Genomic DNA, 24,643 nt, shown 5'->3' with positions numbered 1-24,643 from the left:
CTGACAGGGTCCTGACACACATTGTGATCCCACACACATCAGTGTCCAGACAACCAGTGAGACCCCACACACCCCGGCACAGCTCCTGACACACTGTGAGACCCCTCCCACCCCTGACAGGCTCCTGAAAACTGTGAGACCCCACACAACCCTGACACAGTCCTGACACACTGTGAGACCACACACACCCCTCACAGGATCGTGACACACCACGCGACACCACACACACATGAAAGGGTCCGGACACACTGTGAGACCCCACACACCCCTGGCACGGTCCTGACACACTGTGAGACCCCACGCACCCTTGACAGGGCCCTGACACATTGTCAGACCCCACACACCTCTGACGGGGACCTGACACACTGTGAGACCCTACACACCCCTGACAGGGTGCTGACACACAGCGAGACCCTACACACCCCTGACAGGGTCCGGACACACTGTGAGACCCCACACACTCCTGACATGGTCCTGACAAACTGTGAGACCCCACATACCCCGGACAGGGTCCTATAGAAAATAGACAAGAGACATTAGGTGCAGGAGTAGGCCATTCGACCCTTCGAGCCTGAACCGCCATTCACTGTGATCATGGCTGATCATCCACAATCAGAATCCAGTTCCTGCCTTATCACGTAACCTTTGATTCCACTATCTTTAAGAGCTCTATCCATCTCTTTCTAAAAAACATCCAGAGACTTTGCCTCCACAGCCTTCCGGTGCAGAGCATTCCATATATCCACCACTCTCTGGGTGAAAAAGTTTTTCCTGAATTCCGTTCTAAATGGCCTACCCCTTATTCTTAAACTGTGGCCTTTGGTTCTGGACTCACCCATCAGCAGGAACATGTTTCCTGCCTCCAGCATGTCCAATCCCTTAATAATTATAGATGTTTCAATTAGATCCCCTCTCGGCCTTCTAAATTCCAGAGTATACAGGCCCAGTCGCTCCAATCTTTCGACATATGACAGTCCCGCCATCCCGGGAATTAACCTTGTGAACCTACGCTGCACTCCCTCAATAGCAAGAATGTCCTTCCTCAAATTTGGAGACCAAAACTGCACACAGTACTCCAGGTGTGGTCTCACCAGGGCCCTGTACAGCTGCAGAAGGACTTCTTTGCTCTAATACTCAATTCCCCTTGTTATGAAGGCCAGCATGCGATTAGCTTTCTTCACTGCCTGCTGTACTTGCATGCTTGCTTTCACACTGATGACACTCTGTGATACCCCACACACCCCTGACAGGGACCTGACACAGTGTGAGACCCCACACACCCCTGACAGGGTCCTGACATACTGTGAGACCCCACACACCCCTGACAGGACCCTGACACACTGTGAGACCCCACACACCCCTGACAGGGACCTGACACACTGTGAGACCCCACACACCCCTGACAGGGTCCTGACACACTGTGAGACCCCACACACCCCTAAGAGGACCCTGACACACTGTGAGACCCCACACACCCCTGACATAGTCCTGACATACTGTGAGACCCCACACACCCTGGATAGGGTCCTGACACACTGTGAGACCCGACACAGCCCAAACGGGTCCTGACACACTGTGAGACCGCACACACCCCTCACAGGTTCCTGACACACTGAGACCCCACACACCCCTGACAGGGACCTGACGCACTATGAAACGCCACACACCCCTGACAGGGTCCAGACACACATTGCGATCCCACATACATCTGAGAGGGTTCTGACACACTGTGAGACACCCCGCAACAGCGTCCTGACCCACTGTGAGACCACCCACACCCACAGCCAGATCCTGACACACTGTGAAACCCCACGAACCACGCACAGTATCCAGACACACAGTGAAACCCCACACAACCCTGCCAGGGGCCTGTCACAGTGTGAGACCCCACACACCACTGACAGGGCCCTGACACCCTGTGAGACCCCACACACTCCTGGCAGGGACCTGGCAAACTGTGAGACACCACACACCCCTGACAAATTCCTGACACACTGTGAGACCGCACACACCCCTGAGAGGTTCCCGTAAAACTCTCAGAACCCTCTCACAAGACCCTGACAGGGTCTTGACACACTGCGAGACCCCACACACCCCTGACAGCAACCTGACACATTGTGAGACGCCACACACACGTAAGAGGGTCCTGACACAGATTGAGATCCCACACACATCTGACAGGCTCCTGACACACTGTGAGACCACCCATGACAGTTATCTGACACACTGTGAGACCCCACACACCCCTGACAGGGTCCTGACAAACTGTGATACCTCACACACACCCGAGAGGGTGATGACGCACTGTGAGACTCCAGCACGCCTAACAGGATCCTAACACACTGGGAGACCCCACACACCCCCAACAAGATCCTGACACACTGTGAGTCCCCACACACTCCCGACAGGGTCCTGACACACTGTGAGACCTCAAACAACCCTGTCAGGGTCCTGACACACTGTCAGACCACACACAAACCCCTGACAGTGAGCTGACACACTGTGAGACGCCACACACAACTGATAGGGACCTGACACACATTGAGATCCCACGCACACCGGAGAGGGTCCTGACACACTGTGAGACCCCCCCTGACAGTGTCCAGACACACTCTGAGACCCCACGCACACCTGGCAGGGTCCAGACAAACTGTGAGACCCCACACAACCCAGGCAGGGTCCTGACACACTGACACACTGTCAGACCACACACAAACCCCTGACAGCGAGCTGACACACTGTGATACGCCACACACAACTGATAGGGACCTGACACACATTGAGATCACACGCACACCTGAGAGGGTCCTGACACACTGTGAGACGCCCCCTGACAGTGTCCAGACACACTCTGAGACCCCACGCACACCTGGCAGGGTCCAGACAAACTGTGAGACCCCACACACCCCAAAAGGTTCCTGACACATTGTGAGACCCCACACACCCAGGATAGGGTCCTGACAGACTATGAGATCCGACACACCCCTGAGAGGGTCCAAACACACTGTGAGACCCCACAGGCCCCAAAAGGGTCCTGACACATTGTGAGACAGCACACATGCCTGACAGGGTTGAGAAACACTGTGGGACCCAACACACCCCAGAGGGGTCCTGACACACTGTGGACGCCACACACACCTGACAGGGTCCTGACACACTGTGAGTCCCCACACACTCCCGACAGGGTCCTGACGCACTGTGAGACCTCAAGCAACCCTGTCAGGGTCCTGACACACTGACACACTGTCAGACCACACACAAACCCCTGACAGCGAGCTGACACACTGTGAGACGCCACACACAACTGATAGGGACCTGACACACATTGAGATCACACGCACACCTGAGAGGGTCCTGACACACTGTGAGACGCCCCCTGACAGTGTCCAGACACACTCTGAGACCCCACGCACACCTGGCAGGGTCCAGACAAACTGTGAGACCCCACACAACCCAGGCAGGGTCCTGACGCACTGTAAGACCCCACACACCCCTGACAGCGACCTGACATACTGTGAGACCCCACACACCCCTGACAGCGACCTGACATACTGTGAGAAACTGCACACACCTGGCAGTGACCTGACACACTGTGCGACCCCACACACCCCTGACAGGGTCCTGACACACTGTGCGACCCCACACACCCCTGACAGGGTCCTGACATACTATGAAACCCCACACACCCCTGGCACTGTCCAGTCAAACTGTAAAACCCCACACCCCCATGACAGGGTCCTGTCACACTGTGAGACCGCACACACCCCTGACAGGCTCAGGAAACGCTGTGAGATGCCACACACGCCTGAGAGGGCCCTGACACACTGTGAGACCTCACACAACCCGACAGGGTCCTGACACAGTGTGAGACCCCACACACCCATCACAGGGACCTGACACACAGTGAGACCTCACACGCCCCTGACAGGGACCTGACACATTGTGAGACGCCGCACACCCCTGACAACGTCCTGACACACATTGATATCCCACACACTATTCACACGGTCCTGACACTCTGTGAGACCCCACACACACCTGAAAAGGTCCTGACACACTGTGACACCCCACACACCACTGACAGGGACCTGACACACTTTAAGACCACACACACAACTGACAGACAGGGTCCTGACACTCTGTGAGACCCCACACATCCCTAACAGGGTCCTGACACTCTGTGAGACCCCACACACTATTGACACGTTCCTGACACACTGTGAGACCACACACACCCCTGACAGGGACCTGACGCACTGTGAAACCCCACATAACCCTGACAGGGTCCTGGCACACTGTGAGTCCTAACACACCCCCGAGAGGGTGATGACACACTGTGAGACCCCAGACACCCCTAACAAGATCCTGATGCACTGTGAGATGCCACACGCATGACAGGGTCCGGACACACATTGAGATCCCACACACATCTGAGACAGTCATGATACACTGTGAGACCGCCCCACCCTCCCCGACAGTGTCCAGACAAACTGTGAGACCTCACACACCCCTGACAGGGTCCTGACACACATTGTGATCCCACACACATCTGAGAGGGTTCTGACACACTGTGAGACCCCACAAACCACTCACAGTGTCCTGACACACTGTGAAACCCCACATAACCCTGACAGGGTCCTGGCACACTGTGAGTCCTAACACACCCCCGAGAGGGTGATGACACACTGTGAGACCCCAGACACCCCTAACAAGATCCTGATGCACTGTGAGACGCCACACGCATGACAGGGTCCGGACACACATTGAAATCCCACACACATCTGAGATGGTCATGATACACTGTGAGACCGCCCCACCCTCCCCGACAGTGTCCAGACAAACTGTGAGACCTCACATACCCCTGGCAGGGTCCAGACACACTGTGAGACCTCACACAACCTAGGTAGGGTCCTGACACACTGTAAGACCCCACACACCCCTGAGAGGGTCCTGACACACGGTGAGATCCCACACACCCCTGACAGGGTTCAGAAGCACTGTGAGACCCCACACACCCCAAAAGGATCCTGACACACTGTGAGATTCCCTCCCACCCCCAGAAAAGGGTCCCGACACACTGTGAGACCCCCAAACAAATCACTGGGTCCTGACACACAGTGAAACCCCACAAACCCGTGACAGCGTCCTGACAGACTGTGAGAACCCACACACCCCTGGTATGGTTCAAACACGCTGTGAGACCCCACACACAACTGACAGACAGTGTCCTGTCACACTGTGAGACCCCACACACTCCTGACAGGGACCTGACACACTGTGAGACCCCACACACACCTGAAAGGGCTCCTGACACACTGTGAGATCCAACACACCCCTGACAGTGACCTGACGCACTGTGAGACGCCACACAGCCCTGACAGGGTCCTGACACACATTGCGATCCCATACACACCTGAGAGGGTTCTGACTCACTGTTAGATCCCCCACAACAGCATCCTGACACACTGTGAGACCCCCCACAACCACCACAAGATCCTGACACACTGTGAAACCGCACAAACCACTCACAGTGCCTTGACACACAGTGAAACCCCACACACCCCTGACAGGGACCTGACACACTGTGAGACCCCACACACCCGTGACAGGGTTCAGAAACACTGTGAGACCCCACACACCCCAGAGGGGTCCTGACACACTGTGAGACCACACACCCCTGACAGGGGCCTGACACACTCCAAGACCCCACACAACCCTGGCAGGGTCCTGACACACTCTGAGACCCCCCACCCCCGGAAAAGGGTCCTGACACACTGTGAAACCCCGCAAACCAGTAACAGGGTCCTGACACACTGCAAAACCCCAGAAACCCGTGACAGCGTCCTGACAGACTGTGAGACCCCACACACCCCTGACAGGGCCCTGACGCACTGTGAGACGCCACACAGCCCTAACAGGGTCCTGACACACATTGCGATCCCATACACACCTGAGAGGGTTCTGACTCACTGTTAGATCCCCCACAACAGCATCCTGACACACTGTGAGACCACCCACAACCACCACAAGATCCTGACACACTGTGAAACCGCACAAACCACTCACAGTGCCTTGACACACAGTGAAACCCCACACACCCCTGACAGGGACCTGACACACTGTGAGACCCCACACACCCGTGACAGGGTTCAGAAACACTGTGAGATCCAACACACCCCTGACAGTGACCTGACGCACTGTGAGACGCCACACAGCCCTGACAGGGTCCTGACACACATTGCGATCCCATACACACCTGAGAGGGTTCTGACTCACTGTTAGATCCCCCACAACAGCATCCTGACACACTGTGAGACCCCCCACAACCACCACAAGATCCTGACACACTGTGAAACCGCACAAACCACTCACAGTGCCTTGACACACAGTGAAACCCCACACACCCCTGACAGGGACCTGACACACTGTGAGACCCCACACACCCGTGACAGGGTTCAGAAACACTGTGAGACCCCACACACCCCAGAGGGGTCCTGACACACTGTGAGACCACACACCCCTGACAGGGTCCTGACACACACTGCGATCCCACACAACCCTGGCAAGGTCCTGACCCACTGTGGACGCCACACACACCTGACAGGGTCCTGACACACTGTGAGACCCCACACACCCCAAAAGGTTCCTGACACATTGTGAGACCCCACACACCCAGGATAGGGTCCTGACAGACTATGAGATCCGACACACCCCTGAGAGGGTCCAAACACACTGTGAGACCCCACAGGCCCCAAAAGGGTCCTGACACATTGTGAGACAGCACACATGCCTGACAGGGTTGAGAAACACTGTGGGACCCAACACACCCCAGAGGGGTCCTGACACATTGTGGATGCCACACACACCTGACAGCGTCCTGACGCACTGTGAGACGCCACACATCCCTGACAGGGACGTGACGCACTGTGAGACCCCAGACATCCCTGGCACGGTCCTGACACATTGTGAGACCACACACACAACTGACAGACAGGTTCCTGACACATTGTGAGACCCCACACACCCAGGATATGGTCCTGACAGACTGTGAGATCCAACACACTCCTGAGAGGGTCCTGACACTCTGTGAGATCCCACGTACCCCTGACAGGGCCCCGACACATTGTCAGACCCCACACACCTCTGACGGGGACCTGACACACTGTGAGATTCCACGCACCCCTCACAGTGTCCGGACACACTGTGGGACCCCACACACTCCTGACATGGTCCTGACACACTGTGAGACCCCACAGGCCCCAAAAGGGTCCTGACACATTGTGAGACGGCACACATGCCTGACAGGGTTCAGAAACACTGTGGGACCCCACTCACCCCAGAGGGGTCCTGACACACTGTGAGACACCACACACCCCAAAAGGGTCCTGACACACTGTGAGACCCCACAGGCCCCAAAAGGGTCCTGACACATTGTGAGACCCCACAGGCCCCAAAAAGGTCCTGACACATGTGAGACCGCACACACCCCTGACAGGGTTCAGAAACGCTGTGAGACCCCCCACACCCCAGAAGGGACATGACGCACTGTCAGACGCCACACACCCCTGACAGGGACATGACGCACTGTGAGACGCCACATAACCCTGACAGGGTCCTGACACACATTGTGATCCCACACACATCAGTGTCCAGACAACCAGTGAGACCCCACACACCCCGGCACAGCTCCTGACACACTGTGAGACCCCTCCCACCCCTGACAGGCTCCTGAAAACTGTGAGACCCCACACAACCCTGACACAGTCCTGACACACTGTGAGACCACACACACCCCTCACAGGATCGTGACACACCACGCGACACCACACACACATGAAAGGGTCCGGACACACTGTGAGACCCCACACACCCCTGGCACGGTCCTGACACACTGTGAGACCCCACGCACCCTTGACAGGGCCCTGACACATTGTCAGACCCCACACACCTCTGACGGGGACCTGACACACTGTGAGACCCTACACACCCCTGACAGGGTGCTGACACACAGCGAGACCCTACACACCCCTGACAGGGTCCGGACACACTGTGAGACCCCACACACTCCTGACATGGTCCTGACAAACTGTGAGACCCCACATACCCCGGACAGGGTCCTATAGAAAATAGACAAGAGACATTAGGTGCAGGAGTAGGCCATTCGACCCTTCGAGCCTGAACCGCCATTCACTGTGATCATGGCTGATCATCCACAATCAGAATCCAGTTCCTGCCTTATCACGTAACCTTTGATTCCACTATCTTTAAGAGCTCTATCCATCTCTTTCTAAAAAACATCCAGAGACTTTGCCTCCACAGCCTTCCGGTGCAGAGCATTCCATATATCCACCACTCTCTGGGTGAAAAAGTTTTTCCTGAATTCCGTTCTAAATGGCCTACCCCTTATTCTTAAACTGTGGCCTTTGGTTCTGGACTCACCCATCAGCAGGAACATGTTTCCTGCCTCCAGCATGTCCAATCCCTTAATAATTATAGATGTTTCAATTAGATCCCCTCTCGGCCTTCTAAATTCCAGAGTATACAGGCCCAGTCGCTCCAATCTTTCGACATATGACAGTCCCGCCATCCCGGGAATTAACCTTGTGAACCTACGCTGCACTCCCTCAATAGCAAGAATGTCCTTCCTCAAATTTGGAGACCAAAACTGCACACAGTACTCCAGGTGTGGTCTCACCAGGGCCCTGTACAGCTGCAGAAGGACTTCTTTGCTCTAATACTCAATTCCCCTTGTTATGAAGGCCAGCATGCGATTAGCTTTCTTCACTGCCTGCTGTACTTGCATGCTTGCTTTCACACTGATGACACTCTGTGATACCCCACACACCCCTGACAGGGACCTGACACAGTGTGAGACCCCACACACCCCTGACAGGGTCCTGACATACTGTGAGACCCCACACACCCCTGACAGGACCCTGACACACTGTGAGACCCCACACACCCCTGACAGGGACCTGACACACTGTGAGACCCCACACACCCCTGACAGGGTCCTGACACACTGTGAGACCCCACACACCCCTAAGAGGACCCTGACACACTGTGAGACCCCACACACCCCTGACATAGTCCTGACATACTGTGAGACCCCACACACCCTGGATAGGGTCCTGACACACTGTGAGACCCGACACAGCCCAAACGGGTCCTGACACACTGTGAGACCGCACACACCCCTCACAGGTTCCTGACACACTGAGACCCCACACACCCCTGACAGGGACCTGACGCACTATGAAACGCCACACACCCCTGACAGGGTCCAGACACACATTGCGATCCCACATACATCTGAGAGGGTTCTGACACACTGTGAGACACCCCGCAACAGCGTCCTGACCCACTGTGAGACCACCCACACCCACAGCCAGATCCTGACACACTGTGAAACCCCACGAACCACGCACAGTATCCAGACACACAGTGAAACCCCACACAACCCTGCCAGGGGCCTGTCACAGTGTGAGACCCCACACACCACTGACAGGGCCCTGACACCCTGTGAGACCCCACACACTCCTGGCAGGGACCTGGCAAACTGTGAGACACCACACACCCCTGACAAATTCCTGACACACTGTGAGACCGCACACACCCCTGAGAGGTTCCCGTAAAACTCTCAGAACCCTCTCACAAGACCCTGACAGGGTCTTGACACACTGCGAGACCCCACACACCCCTGACAGCAACCTGACACATTGTGAGACGCCACACACACGTAAGAGGGTCCTGACACAGATTGAGATCCCACACACATCTGACAGGCTCCTGACACACTGTGAGACCACCCATGACAGTTATCTGACACACTGTGAGACCCCACACACCCCTGACAGGGTCCTGACAAACTGTGATACCTCACACACACCCGAGAGGGTGATGACGCACTGTGAGACTCCAGCACGCCTAACAGGATCCTAACACACTGGGAGACCCCACACACCCCCAACAAGATCCTGACACACTGTGAGTCCCCACACACTCCCGACAGGGTCCTGACACACTGTGAGACCTCAAACAACCCTGTCAGGGTCCTGACACACTGTCAGACCACACACAAACCCCTGACAGTGAGCTGACACACTGTGAGACGCCACACACAACTGATAGGGACCTGACACACATTGAGATCCCACGCACACCGGAGAGGGTCCTGACACACTGTGAGACCCCCCCTGACAGTGTCCAGACACACTCTGAGACCCCACGCACACCTGGCAGGGTCCAGACAAACTGTGAGACCCCACACAACCCAGGCAGGGTCCTGACACACTGACACACTGTCAGACCACACACAAACCCCTGACAGCGAGCTGACACACTGTGATACGCCACACACAACTGATAGGGACCTGACACACATTGAGATCACACGCACACCTGAGAGGGTCCTGACACACTGTGAGACGCCCCCTGACAGTGTCCAGACACACTCTGAGACCCCACGCACACCTGGCAGGGTCCAGACAAACTGTGAGACCCCACACACCCCAAAAGGTTCCTGACACATTGTGAGACCCCACACACCCAGGATAGGGTCCTGACAGACTATGAGATCCGACACACCCCTGAGAGGGTCCAAACACACTGTGAGACCCCACAGGCCCCAAAAGGGTCCTGACACATTGTGAGACAGCACACATGCCTGACAGGGTTGAGAAACACTGTGGGACCCAACACACCCCAGAGGGGTCCTGACACACTGTGGACGCCACACACACCTGACAGGGTCCTGACACACTGTGAGTCCCCACACACTCCCGACAGGGTCCTGACGCACTGTGAGACCTCAAGCAACCCTGTCAGGGTCCTGACACACTGACACACTGTCAGACCACACACAAACCCCTGACAGCGAGCTGACACACTGTGAGACGCCACACACAACTGATAGGGACCTGACACACATTGAGATCACACGCACACCTGAGAGGGTCCTGACACACTGTGAGACGCCCCCTGACAGTGTCCAGACACACTCTGAGACCCCACGCACACCTGGCAGGGTCCAGACAAACTGTGAGACCCCACACAACCCAGGCAGGGTCCTGACGCACTGTAAGACCCCACACACCCCTGACAGCGACCTGACATACTGTGAGACCCCACACACCCCTGACAGCGACCTGACATACTGTGAGAAACTGCACACACCTGGCAGTGACCTGACACACTGTGCGACCCCACACACCCCTGACAGGGTCCTGACACACTGTGCGACCCCACACACCCCTGACAGGGTCCTGACATACTATGAAACCCCACACACCCCTGGCACTGTCCAGTCAAACTGTAAAACCCCACACCCCCATGACAGGGTCCTGTCACACTGTGAGACCGCACACACCCCTGACAGGCTCAGGAAACGCTGTGAGATGCCACACACGCCTGAGAGGGCCCTGACACACTGTGAGACCTCACACAACCCGACAGGGTCCTGACACAGTGTGAGACCCCACACACCCATCACAGGGACCTGACACACAGTGAGACCTCACACGCCCCTGACAGGGACCTGACACATTGTGAGACGCCGCACACCCCTGACAACGTCCTGACACACATTGATATCCCACACACTATTCACACGGTCCTGACACTCTGTGAGACCCCACACACACCTGAAAAGGTCCTGACACACTGTGACACCCCACACACCACTGACAGGGACCTGACACACTTTAAGACCACACACACAACTGACAGACAGGGTCCTGACACTCTGTGAGACCCCACACATCCCTAACAGGGTCCTGACACTCTGTGAGACCCCACACACTATTGACACGTTCCTGACACACTGTGAGACCACACACACCCCTGACAGGGACCTGACGCACTGTGAAACCCCACATAACCCTGACAGGGTCCTGGCACACTGTGAGTCCTAACACACCCCCGAGAGGGTGATGACACACTGTGAGACCCCAGACACCCCTAACAAGATCCTGATGCACTGTGAGATGCCACACGCATGACAGGGTCCGGACACACATTGAGATCCCACACACATCTGAGACAGTCATGATACACTGTGAGACCGCCCCACCCTCCCCGACAGTGTCCAGACAAACTGTGAGACCTCACACACCCCTGACAGGGTCCTGACACACATTGTGATCCCACACACATCTGAGAGGGTTCTGACACACTGTGAGACCCCACAAACCACTCACAGTGTCCTGACACACTGTGAAACCCCACATAACCCTGACAGGGTCCTGGCACACTGTGAGTCCTAACACACCCCCGAGAGGGTGATGACACACTGTGAGACCCCAGACACCCCTAACAAGATCCTGATGCACTGTGAGACGCCACACGCATGACAGGGTCCGGACACACATTGAAATCCCACACACATCTGAGATGGTCATGATACACTGTGAGACCGCCCCACCCTCCCCGACAGTGTCCAGACAAACTGTGAGACCTCACATACCCCTGGCAGGGTCCAGACACACTGTGAGACCTCACACAACCTAGGTAGGGTCCTGACACACTGTAAGACCCCACACACCCCTGAGAGGGTCCTGACACACGGTGAGATCCCACACACCCCTGACAGGGTTCAGAAGCACTGTGAGACCCCACACACCCCAAAAGGATCCTGACACACTGTGAGATTCCCTCCCACCCCCAGAAAAGGGTCCCGACACACTGTGAGACCCCCAAACAAATCACTGGGTCCTGACACACAGTGAAACCCCACAAACCCGTGACAGCGTCCTGACAGACTGTGAGAACCCACACACCCCTGGTATGGTTCAAACACGCTGTGAGACCCCACACACAACTGACAGACAGTGTCCTGTCACACTGTGAGACCCCACACACTCCTGACAGGGACCTGACACACTGTGAGACCCCACACACACCTGAAAGGGCTCCTGACACACTGTGAGATCCAACACACCCCTGACAGTGACCTGACGCACTGTGAGACGCCACACAGCCCTGACAGGGTCCTGACACACATTGCGATCCCATACACACCTGAGAGGGTTCTGACTCACTGTTAGATCCCCCACAACAGCATCCTGACACACTGTGAGACCCCCCACAACCACCACAAGATCCTGACACACTGTGAAACCGCACAAACCACTCACAGTGCCTTGACACACAGTGAAACCCCACACACCCCTGACAGGGACCTGACACACTGTGAGACCCCACACACCCGTGACAGGGTTCAGAAACACTGTGAGACCCCACACACCCCAGAGGGGTCCTGACACACTGTGAGACCACACACCCCTGACAGGGGCCTGACACACTCCAAGACCCCACACAACCCTGGCAGGGTCCTGACACACTCTGAGACCCCCCACCCCCGGAAAAGGGTCCTGACACACTGTGAAACCCCGCAAACCAGTAACAGGGTCCTGACACACTGCAAAACCCCAGAAACCCGTGACAGCGTCCTGACAGACTGTGAGACCCCACACACCCCTGACAGGGCCCTGACGCACTGTGAGACGCCACACAGCCCTAACAGGGTCCTGACACACATTGCGATCCCATACACACCTGAGAGGGTTCTGACTCACTGTTAGATCCCCCACAACAGCATCCTGACACACTGTGAGACCACCCACAACCACCACAAGATCCTGACACACTGTGAAACCGCACAAACCACTCACAGTGCCTTGACACACAGTGAAACCCCACACACCCCTGACAGGGACCTGACACACTGTGAGACCCCACACACCCGTGACAGGGTTCAGAAACACTGTGAGATCCAACACACCCCTGACAGTGACCTGACGCACTGTGAGACGCCACACAGCCCTGACAGGGTCCTGACACACATTGCGATCCCATACACACCTGAGAGGGTTCTGACTCACTGTTAGATCCCCCACAACAGCATCCTGACACACTGTGAGACCCCCCACAACCACCACAAGATCCTGACACACTGTGAAACCGCACAAACCACTCACAGTGCCTTGACACACAGTGAAACCCCACACACCCCTGACAGGGACCTGACACACTGTGAGACCCCACACACCCGTGACAGGGTTCAGAAACACTGTGAGACCCCACACACCCCAGAGGGGTCCTGACACACTGTGAGACCACACACCCCTGACAGGGGCCTGACACACTCCAAGACCCCACACAACCCTGGCAGGGTCCTGACACACTCTGAGACCCCCCACCCCCGGAAAAGGGTCCTGACACACTGTGAAACCCCGCAAACCAGTAACAGGGTCCTGACACACTGCAAAACCCCAGAAACCCGTGACAGCGTCCTGACAGACTGTGAGACCCCACACACCCCTGACAGGGTCCTGACACACTGTGAGACCCCACACACCCCTGACAGGGTCCTGACACACTGTGAGACCGCACACACCCCTGACAGTGTCCCGACGCACGGTGAAACACTGACACAGTGTGGGTCCTGACACACTATGATCCCTCAAACAACCCTGAGAGGGTCCTGACACACTGTAAGACCCCACACACCCCTGAGAGGGACCTGACACACTGTGAGACCCCACAGGCCCCAAAAGGTTCCTGACATACTGTGAGACCCCAATTAATGCAATAGCTTTGAGCTAGCTCTTGTGTATTTAAATACTGAGTTCTGAGTTGAGGCATCTAACAGTTTGTTCACTGTCTGTTCCCATGGAAGATGTTCAACAGAAACACAAGGAGACTCTGCGGGCACAAACTGAAACACTGAGAGTGAACACGATCCTGATGAGGGAGAAGGTGAAGGTTTTCCAGCTGGTTGATCGATACGCTGAGCTCACGGTCATTTCTACTGTTCGAGATCGGAGACTGGTGGAACATGAACTGCTGGCAAGAGGCAGAGACCATGAGGAGTGGAGAGAGGAACATCTCCGCAGAGAGCTGGAGAAACTCCGGACAGATCAGTTGTTCCAGAGCAGCTTTTCCCGGAGAAAATCCAAATCTGGGAGTTCGGCAGCAGTGGCCGGAGTCCCGGGAATCGGGAAAACAACAATGGTACAAAAGATTGTTTATGACTGGGCCACAGGGAAAATATTCCAACAATTCCAGTTTGTCTTCAGTTTCAAATTCCGGGATTTAAATTCCATTAACTGCAGAATAAACCTGAGAGAACTGATTCTGGATCAGTATCCTTACTTTGGGAATTTACTGAGAGAGGTCTGGAAGAACCCAGAGGGATTGCTGTTTATATTTGATGGTTTGGATGAATTCAAACACAGAATCGATTTTGCTGACAGTCGGAGAGATACAGAACCCAAGCACCAGTGCCCAGATCCCGAGTGGTGGTGTGAAGTGTCTGACATTGTGTACGGTTTAATCCAGGGCAAGCTGCTCCCAGGGTGTTCAGTGCTGGTGACCACACGTCCCACTGCGTTACATTTACTGGAAAAGGCAGAGATCGGTGTCCGGGCTGAAATCCTGGGATTTGTTGGTGAGGAACGGAAGGAATATTTCATCAGGCATTTTGAAGATCAGACAGTGGCAGAAGCTGTTTTCAAACACGTGAAGGAGAACGAGATCCTGTACACCATGAGCTACAACCCCTCCTACTGCTGGATCCTCGCTCTGGCACTGGGCCCCTTCTTCACACAAAGAGTCAGGGACCCGCAGCGAGTTCCCAAGACCATCACCCAACTGTATTCCTACTATATTTACAACATCCTGAAAAACCACGGCCGTGAGATTGAGAACCCCCGTGATGTGTTTCTCAGGGTTGGTCAGATGGCCTTCAGAGGAGTGTCCGATAAGAAGATTGTGTTTACAGATGGAGATTTGATCAACTACAATCTGCAGCCTTCCCAGTTCCTGTCCGGGTTCCTGATGGAGCTTTTGGAGAGAGAGGATTCAGTCCGGAGCGTGGTGTACACATTCCCACACCTCACCATCCAAGAGTTTGTAGCTGCAGTCGCACAATTCCTGAATCCACATCCCGGGGATATTCTGAGATTCCTCACTGAAGCCCACAACACGACAGACGGTCGATTTGAGGTATTTCTCCGTTTCGTTGCTGGTCTCTCCAACCCAATGGCAGCTCGGGGCCTGGAGGAGTTTCTGGGTCCATTTCCTCATCAAACAACCTGCCGGGTGATTGACTGGGTGAAGGAGGAGGTTAAACGCCAGAGTGGAAACACATGGAGTGAAGCTGGTAAAAGGAGCCTCCTGAACACATTGCACTACCTGTTTGAGTCTCAGAATCGTGGACTGGCTCAGGCCACACTGGGATCTGTGAAAACACTTTCATTCAGTGAAATGACACTGACCCCGATTGACTGCGCGGTCCTGTCTCATGGCATCGGACTCTGTGATAGAATAAAACACCTCGACCTGGAGAACTGCCACATTCAGTGTGAAGGAATCCAGCGGCTGGGACCCGGGCTGCACAAGTGCCAGGAGTTGGGGTAACTTGATTTATCTCTCACTCTGAACTGTGAAACTGTCCAGTTGTGTTGTTTAATGTAAAGGGATTTGGGTAAAACTGTGATAAATACGATTGTGAAGAATTGTGACAAATGCCATCACCCTTCGTCCAGTGGGATCTCACTTCCCCATCCCCGTTCCTCCTTCATCCCTGCCTCTCCCGACCCTCTCACATCAGGAACACTTTTCTAACCATCGGGGAATGAAACAGGATATGTGGAGTTTACAGGGTCACACCGACAGACTAAATTACTGACATTCGGTGAATACCCTGGAGCTGGGCAGTGAGGGACATTGACAGTGATGGGAACTCCGATCAGTGATTTACTGAAGGGTTTAATGTTTCCTGAAATATCCGAGTGAGAGAAATTCCCTCAGACCCACAGTTTGAATCACTTTGTTCATCAATTTGTCTGTTTGTGTTTAGACTGAGTGATAATGAACTGGGAGATTCAGGAGTGAAACTGGTGTCTGCGGCTCTGAGGAACCCGGAGTGTAAAATACAGAAACTGGAGTAAGTACCAGACTGTGGGAGATTGTGTTTACAGTCACTGGGTGTCTGACGCTGAACATTAATGTGATCAGTAATTGTGTTACTGATAAACACTGGGGATTTGTACCGTCTCCAGTCTCTCTGTGTCCTTCACCCTCACTCTCTCTCATCTCCAGGCTGGAGAATGTCGGTCTCACAGATTCTGGTGTCGAGGATCTCGTCTCCGCTCTCAGTACAAACCCATCAGTGACGGAGCTGAACCTGAGTGATAATAAACTGGGAGATTCAGGAGTGAAACTGGTGTCTGCGGCTCTGAGGAACCCGGAGTGTAAAATACAGAAACTGTGGTAAGTACCAGACTGTGGGAGATTGTGTTTACAGTCACTGGGTGTCTGACACTGAACATTAATGTGATCAGTAATTGTGTTACTGATAAACACTGGGGATTTGTACCGTCTCCTGTCTCTCTGTGTCCTTCACCCTCACTCTCTCTCATCTCCAGGCTGGACAGTGTCGGTCTCACAGATTCTGGTGCCGAGGATCTTGTCTCCGCTCTCAGTACAAACCCATCACTGACGGAGCTGGACCTGGGATCAAACTCACTGACAGACCGAACTGTCCCCGCTCTCCGCCGCCTCATACTGACCCTCCCGAGTCTGAAGCTGATCGGGTGAGTGTTTGTGTTAATGTTCAATGTGATAAAATATCAGCGGATCCGCGGGTTTTCTGGTGATATTTGTCTGTGAGTGTTGTCCCCTGTTACTGACACTGTTGTGTGATCTGTTTATTTCATCTTTATTTCCCATCTGTTTCAGGCTGCTTCACAATCGGTTCAGTGAGACCGGGAGGAAGGAACTGAGATCTCTGCAGGAACCCAGACCCGGACTGACCGTGTTCGTGTGAACATCTGAATGTGTGAACATCCCCGCCCGCGGGATGCCGACATTTTGGCCGATTCCCCGCCCTCCCCTTTAACTCCCGCCCTTACCTTTAACTCCCGCCCCTTACCTTTAATGGCCACGCGCCAGGTTTAATTCCCAACCGTTTTTAACGGAACTAGCTTTAGGCTCGCGCTGTGCGACGCTCTCTGGTCTCCCGTGGTGACGTATTTCCGCCTCCTGTCCGGCGGCGCTGCTTCTGCCGGATGTGCGGGTTCGGGACCCCGGGAATGACACAGACGGGAAGAGCCCGGGGGCCGGGGCTCAGTCTGGGACACCGGTGTCCCGGGGTGGGATTATCCCGGGAGTACGTAATGCTGGCTGGCCTGCTGCGTTCACGGGCAACTTTTACGTTTCATGCCGGGGAATTACACAGACAGGAAGGGCCCGATGATGGCGGGTTTTTTCTGAGACACCGGCGTGGATAACTTCACTCACATCATCTCTGAACTGATTCCACAACCTACGGACTCACTTTCAAATAATTTACAACTCGTGTCAGTATTATTTAATATTTTATTTGCACAAATTTCCCTTCCTTTGCACGTTGCTTGTTGGTTAGTCTTTGTTTTTGTATAGTTTTTCATAAATTCTGCTATATTGATTTATTGTCCTGTAAATGACTGCAATAAAATGAATCTCGGGGTAGTATATGGTGACAAATAAGAACTTTGATAATAAACAACACGCATCAAAGTTGCTGGTGAACGCAGCAGGCCAGGCAGCATCTCTAGGAAGAGGTACAGTCGAGACCCTTCGTCAGGACTAACTGAGGGAAGAGTGAGTAAGAGATTTGAAAGTTGGAGGGGGAGGGGGAGATCCAAAATGATAGGAGAAGACAGGAGGGGGAGGGATGGAGCCAAGAGGTGGACAGGTGATTGGCAAAAGGGACATGAGAGGATCATGGGACAGGAGGTCCAGGGAGAAGGAAAAGGGGGAGGAGGGGGAACCCAGAGGATGGGCAAGGGGACAAAAAGGGGAAATAATAAATAAAGTCCCATCACACACTCGTGGGGTCAGACACAGCATGAAACTCCCTCTACACCATCCCATCACACACTCCCGGGGTCAAACACAGAGTGAATCTCCCACCACACCATCCCATCACACACTCCCGGGGTCAGACACAGCGTGAATCTCCCACCACACCGTCCCATCACACACTCCCGGGGTCAGACACAGCGTGAATCTCCCACCACACCGTCCCATCACACACTCCCGGGGTCAGACACAGCGTGAATCTCCCACCACACCGTCCCATCACACACTCCCGGGGTCAGACACAGCGTGAATCTCCCACCACACCGTCCCATCACACACTCCCGGGGTCAGACACAGCGTGAAGCTCCCTCCACGCCGTTCCATCACACAATCCCAGTGACTCCCTTGTCCATTCGTCCCCCCCACATCCCTTCCCACCTATCTCCCACCCAGCACTAATCCTTGTAAGCGGAACAAGTGCTACACATGCCCTTACACTTCCTCCCTCACCACCATTCAGGGCCCCAGACAGTCCTTCCAGGTGAGGCGAGACTTCACCTGTGAGTCGGCTGGGGTGATATACTGCGTCCGGTGCTCCCGATGTGGCCTTCTATATATTGGCGAGACCCGACGCAGACTGGGAGACCGCTTTGCTGAACAACTAAGCCCTGTCCACCAGAGAAAGCAGGATCTCCCAGTGGCCACACATTTTAATTCCACGTCCCATTCCCATTCTGACATGTCTTTCCACGGCCTCCTCTACTGTAAGGTGAAGCCACACTCAGATTGGAGGAACAACACCTTATATTCCGTCTGGGTAGCCTCCAACCTGATGGCATGAACATTGACTTCTCTAACTTCAGTTAATGCCCCACCTCTGCTTTGTACCCCATCCCTTATTTATTATTTATTATCATTATTATTTTTCCCCATTTTTTCTCTCCCTTTTTTCTCCCTCTGTCCCTCTCACTATAGTGGGTTCACCTCCCCTTTCTTTTTCCCTAGGCCTCCTGTCCCATGACCCCCCCCCTTCTCCAACTCTGTATACCGTTTGCCAATTAACTGTCCAGCTCTTGGCCCCATTCCTCCCCCTCCCCCTCCCACTTTCCAATCTCTGTCTATCTCTTCTTTAAATTAGTCCTGACGAAGGGTCTCAACCCGAAACGTCGACTGTACCTCTTCCTAGAGATGCTGCCTGGCCTGCTGTGTTCACCAGAATTTTTGTGTGTGTTCCTTGGTTAATGTGGCCGCCAGGGATGGAGTGAGACACTGACTTACAATGGTCACAGTCGCACACAGAATCTATGGCGAAGGAACATGCGGTGCCCGTGGATACAATCCCGGGATCGAGTGTCTTATTGATTATAATAACAGTATTTTAATTTGTGTTTTATATAGTCTTGGGTATTTCATGTATGTTTTAATTCTAATAATTTTGTCATTGAATAAACTAATGTATATATCTCAGATATTCACACATACACATATACATGTGGGTTTTGGGGAGGAGGGGTGAGGGGTTTGGGAGGAAGAGGAGTGACGGGACGAGGAGTGGACTGATGAGACGGTGACCGTGGCGAAGTCATTGACTCAATAGGGGACGAAAAGGGGAGGCGAAAGTTCCTGTCACAAACTGGTGGTGACGTGGATAAGATAGATTCGGGGTGAGGAGGAATGAAACGACAGGAAGGGAGCGGGAGTGATCTGACCAGGAAGGAGGGAAAGTAATGGGACGAGGTGGGAGGGGATCTGATGGGACGGGAAGGGAGGGGAAGTTGCAGGACCAGGAAAGAGGGGTCTGAAAGGAGAGGGTGGGCAGGAACAGGATGGGGCGTGTGGGGGAAGGGTGGGTGATTTCGATCCTTCGCAAATAAGACGGACGGCAAGAAGGAGAGCGCGGACAGGGGAAATGGGGAGCGAGAGGTCGAGACGCGATCTGGGCTGATGGGACGGAGAGTTGAGTGTCTGAACGGAGGGAGAGGGGAGAGACTCACTCAACGAGAGAGGGAAGGGATCGGGTGAGGGAGCGAAATTTCCCATCGGACAACGTTCACCACCCAGAATGTGTTGGATGGCAGGAGAAAGGACAAGGGGACGGAGAGGGGAGGGTGTCAGGAGTGATGGAGTGAGTAGTGGAGAGACTCACAGGGTAACTGAAAGAGAGGGCGATGAGGAGTTGAGATTGAATAAACAGGGAGGGAAGTGAGTGGGAGTTGAGGAAAAGGATGTGACTATTTCTACGATGCTGGGAGAGCAGTTGTCAATGGTAACCATCACAAAATGGCCACCAGCCAGGGTGAGACGGGCGGTGATGGAGGGGACAGAGAGCGGAGTGTGTCAGGAGTGACCGGATGCCGCGGGTGGGACAGGGCGACTCGTAACAAGGGAGCTTGAACTGGGGGGTTCCCACGGGGAGGAATGTGACCACGGGAATGTTACCCACCAACCCCCACCCCCAACTCCGTCTCCAAAATCCGGCCTTGATTTTCCTTTCAGGCCGCTCGGCCCGAATCCTTTGGGCTGTCCCGTGGAGCGGGGAACGTGTCGTCACTGGGGCCCGTCAGAGGCCGGGGTGGGCGCCGGTTCGCTGGAGAAGATGGAGGCGAGGTCTGGCGGTGCGAGCTGGTTAGCATGGATCACCATCATTCTCTGTGGGTGGGGGAGTGGGAGGGATCAGATTGAGGAGGGGACGGAAGAAAGAGAAGGTGAGGAGAGGAGACGGGATCCACTACCCACTCCCACAGCCTCTCTCTCCCTCCGTCCCCTCTCTCCACCCCCTCTGTCCCTCCATCTCTTCCTCCCACCTCTCTCTCCCCCTCCCTATCCTCCTCTCCCCACCCCTTTCATTCCCTTTCTGCCCCCATCTCTCTCTCTTGCTCCCTCCCATCTCTCCCCACCCTCTTTCCATCTCCCCCCATCTCTCCCACCCACGTCCCATCCCCCGCCGCCCACACCCCCCCGGTGCACAGGAAGATCCCACTCACCACCGGAGGCCGCACGGCGCAGCACTCGAGGTTCCTGCAGTTGACGATGGCCGTGAGGATGGACATCACCAGGGAGACCATGCAGTTCACCAGCAAAAGCACCGTCACCCCGCTCACAGACCTCTGCCAGAGGGAGAGAGGGAGACATGGGGTGAGAGAGGGAGAGAGAAGGGCTCGGGCCGGGGAAGAGAGAGACAGAAGAGGGGGGGGGGAGAGGGTAGGGTCGGGAGCGGGAGTTTGGGGTAGGCGGAGGTGGGAGACCCAGCTGGGGAGGAAGAGACTGGGGGGCGATGGGTGAGGAAGAGAGGGGGTGGGTGGGAGAGAGATGGGGAGAAAGAGGAGAGGTGGCACAGAACAGTTGATAAAGGGAGAGTCAGACGGGGGGGGAGAGAGTGGTGGAAGTCAGAGGGTAGAGAGAGGTGGGAGGGAAATGTGAGAGGCTGGAGATGAGAGAGGTCGGACAGGGAGGGAGAGAAAGGTGGAGAACAGAGGGGGGAGAGACGGAGAGGGGATGAGGGACAGAGAGGGGTGAACGAGGCAGAGGGGGTGAGAGACGGAAAGGGGGAAAGGGGGGTGAAAGACAAAGTTGAGCAGAGAGGAGAGCTAGAGTGTGGGAGAGTTGAGAGTGTGAGAGAGAAGAGGGGTAGTTCCGAGGGAGGGGTGAGAGGGGAAGAGATAGTGAGGGGGGGGAGTGAAGAGGGAGAGATGGCCGGTAAGAAGGAGGAGGGGAAGAGTTGTTTGGGTATGGGGGTAAAGTCGGGGGAGAGGGAAGGAGCGCGTTGGGTGGGGAGAGAGGGGGAGTGTGGGAGAGGGAGATGTGTTTACAAGTGTTGGGGGGAGTGGAGAGAAATCTCTGGTAACTCCTGTCTCGGGAATGTAGCTTTCTCTTCACGGAACACATCAGGTTTCGGGTGACGGTTCCCTGAAAGTGGGGAGACGGAGAGGGGGTGACAGGGGTGACAGGTTTTGGGTGACGGAGAGGGGGTGACAGTGGTGATGGAACACACCAGGTTTCGGGTGACGGTTCCTTGAAAGTGGGGAGACGGAGAGGGGGTGACAGGTTTTGGGAGACGGAGAGGGGGTGACAGGTTTTGGGTGACGGAGAGGGGGTGACAGTGATGATGGAACACACCAGGTTTCGGGTGACGGTTCCTTGAAAGTGGGGTGACGGGGAGACGGGGCGGTGAAGGCGGCGTTCGGCATCCCCGCCATCGTCGGATCGGACACCGGGAACAGGAGACCGGAGATCCTGGGGATTTACGGGGATATCGCCGGGACTGGAGGGACTGAGTTACGGAGAGAGGTCGGGCGGGTTGGGAATTTATTCCCGGGAGTGTCGGGGTGACCTGACAGGGGTGTGTAAAACCACCAGGGGCACAGACAGGGTGAACGAACACAGACATTTCCCCAGGGTCGGGGAATCGAGATCCAGAGGGCGCAGGTTTTAGAGATTTAATAGGGGACTCCGAGGGGAAACTGTTTCACCCAGAGGGTGGCGCGTCTGTGGAAGGAGCTGCCGGGGGAGGGGACGCTACAACCGAGGGGAGGGGGGGTTCTGAGGGAGCTTGCCGTGGAGGGAGGGAGCGCTACCGGGAGGGAGGAAAGCGTCGCGGGAGAGGGGAAGGCCGAGTGGAGATCTCCGGGGGTTGACGGGGGCTGAGGGCTGGTTCGCCAGTGTGTTGGGTGTGCGGGGGGGGGGGTGCGGAACACTCACCATCCTGCACCCGGTGTAGCAGTACCCGATGCAGGGGAAGACCCGGACGGTCAGCGAGTACAGGATGACGGCGGGAGGGCAGGCGAGAGCGCAGATCACATTCGCGACCAGGCAGGCGATGGTCTGTCGCAGAGAGAGAGAGAGAGTGTGTGAAAGGGGTGACAGAGAGAGAGAGTGTGTGAAAGGGGTGACAGAGAGAGAGGGAGAGAGAGAGAGAGAGAGAGAGAGAGTGTGAAAGGGGTGACAGAGAGAGAGAGAGGGAGAGAGAGAGAGAGAGTGTGAAAGGGGTGACAGAGAGAGAGAGAGAGTGTGAAAGGGCTGACAGAGATAGAGAGAGAGAGAGAGAGGGAGTGTGGGGGGGGCGGACAGAGAGAGAGATAGACTGAGAACGACAGAGAGAAGAGGGGTGGGGAGGGACAGTGATGGGACAGAGAGAGATAACAGACGTGGGGGATGGACGGAGAGAGAGAGAGGGAGGGAGAGAGTGTGTGTCAGAGAGAGAGAGAGGGAGTATGGGGGGGCGGACTTAGAGAGAGATAGACTGAGAACGACAGAGAGAAGGGGGTGGGGAGGGACAGTGATGGGACAGAGAGAGATAACGGACGGGGGCGGATGAACGGAGAGAGAGAGAGAGAGACTGGAAAGGAGGAGAGCGGCGAGAGGAAGGCAGGAAGCAGGAAGTCGAAAGGAAGAGCGGATGGGAACAAGGGAGAGAGAGATAGAGAAATTGGAAGAGAGAGGGGGAGAAAGGTGAAAATGCAGAGGAATGAGAGAGTGTGAATGAAGGGAAGAGGGAGAGAGGGGGATAAAACCTGAGAGGAGGGAGAGAGAGGTGGAGGGAGGGAGGATGGGATGAGAGAGGGGAGGGAGGGGGGATGGGATGAGAGAGGGGAGGGAGAGAGGGGGATGGGATGAGAGGGGTGAGAGAGGAGGAGGGAGAGGGGAAGAGTGGGGGAGGGAGAGGGACAGAGGGGGATGGGATGAGAGAACGAAGGGAGGAGCGACAGAGGGGGAGGGAGAGAGGGGGATGGGATGAGAGGGGGAGGGAGAGAGGGGAGGGAGGGGGGATGGGATGAAGGGGGGTTGCGATAAGGGGGAA

General features: G+C 55.3%; 1 protein-coding gene across 1 annotated transcript in view; it reads left to right on the top strand.

The window, feature by feature from the left end:
* Positions 1 to 20,313, top strand: part of LOC140208629 (NACHT, LRR and PYD domains-containing protein 3-like) — a 59,938-nt gene extending 39,625 nt beyond the window's left edge. The window contains exons 7-11 of the mRNA XM_072277452.1: positions 14,678 to 16,415; positions 16,862 to 16,948; positions 17,104 to 17,274; positions 17,430 to 17,597; positions 17,743 to 20,313. Coding sequence (XP_072133553.1) covers positions 14,678 to 16,415; positions 16,862 to 16,948; positions 17,104 to 17,274; positions 17,430 to 17,597; positions 17,743 to 17,830 — 2,252 coding nt within the window. The 3' untranslated portion in view covers positions 17,831 to 20,313. The remainder of the gene's footprint in view (positions 1 to 14,677; positions 16,416 to 16,861; positions 16,949 to 17,103; positions 17,275 to 17,429; positions 17,598 to 17,742) is intronic.
* The last annotated feature ends 4,330 nt before the right edge of the window (positions 20,314 to 24,643 follow it).

This window comes from Mobula birostris, chromosome 13 (assembly GCF_030028105.1).
Source record: "Mobula birostris isolate sMobBir1 chromosome 13, sMobBir1.hap1, whole genome shotgun sequence".
In the NCBI taxonomy this organism is placed as follows: domain Eukaryota; kingdom Metazoa; phylum Chordata; class Chondrichthyes; order Myliobatiformes; family Myliobatidae; genus Mobula; species Mobula birostris.
The sequence above is the reverse complement of the archived record's forward strand: the minus strand, read 5'-3'. Positions and strand labels throughout refer to the sequence as shown.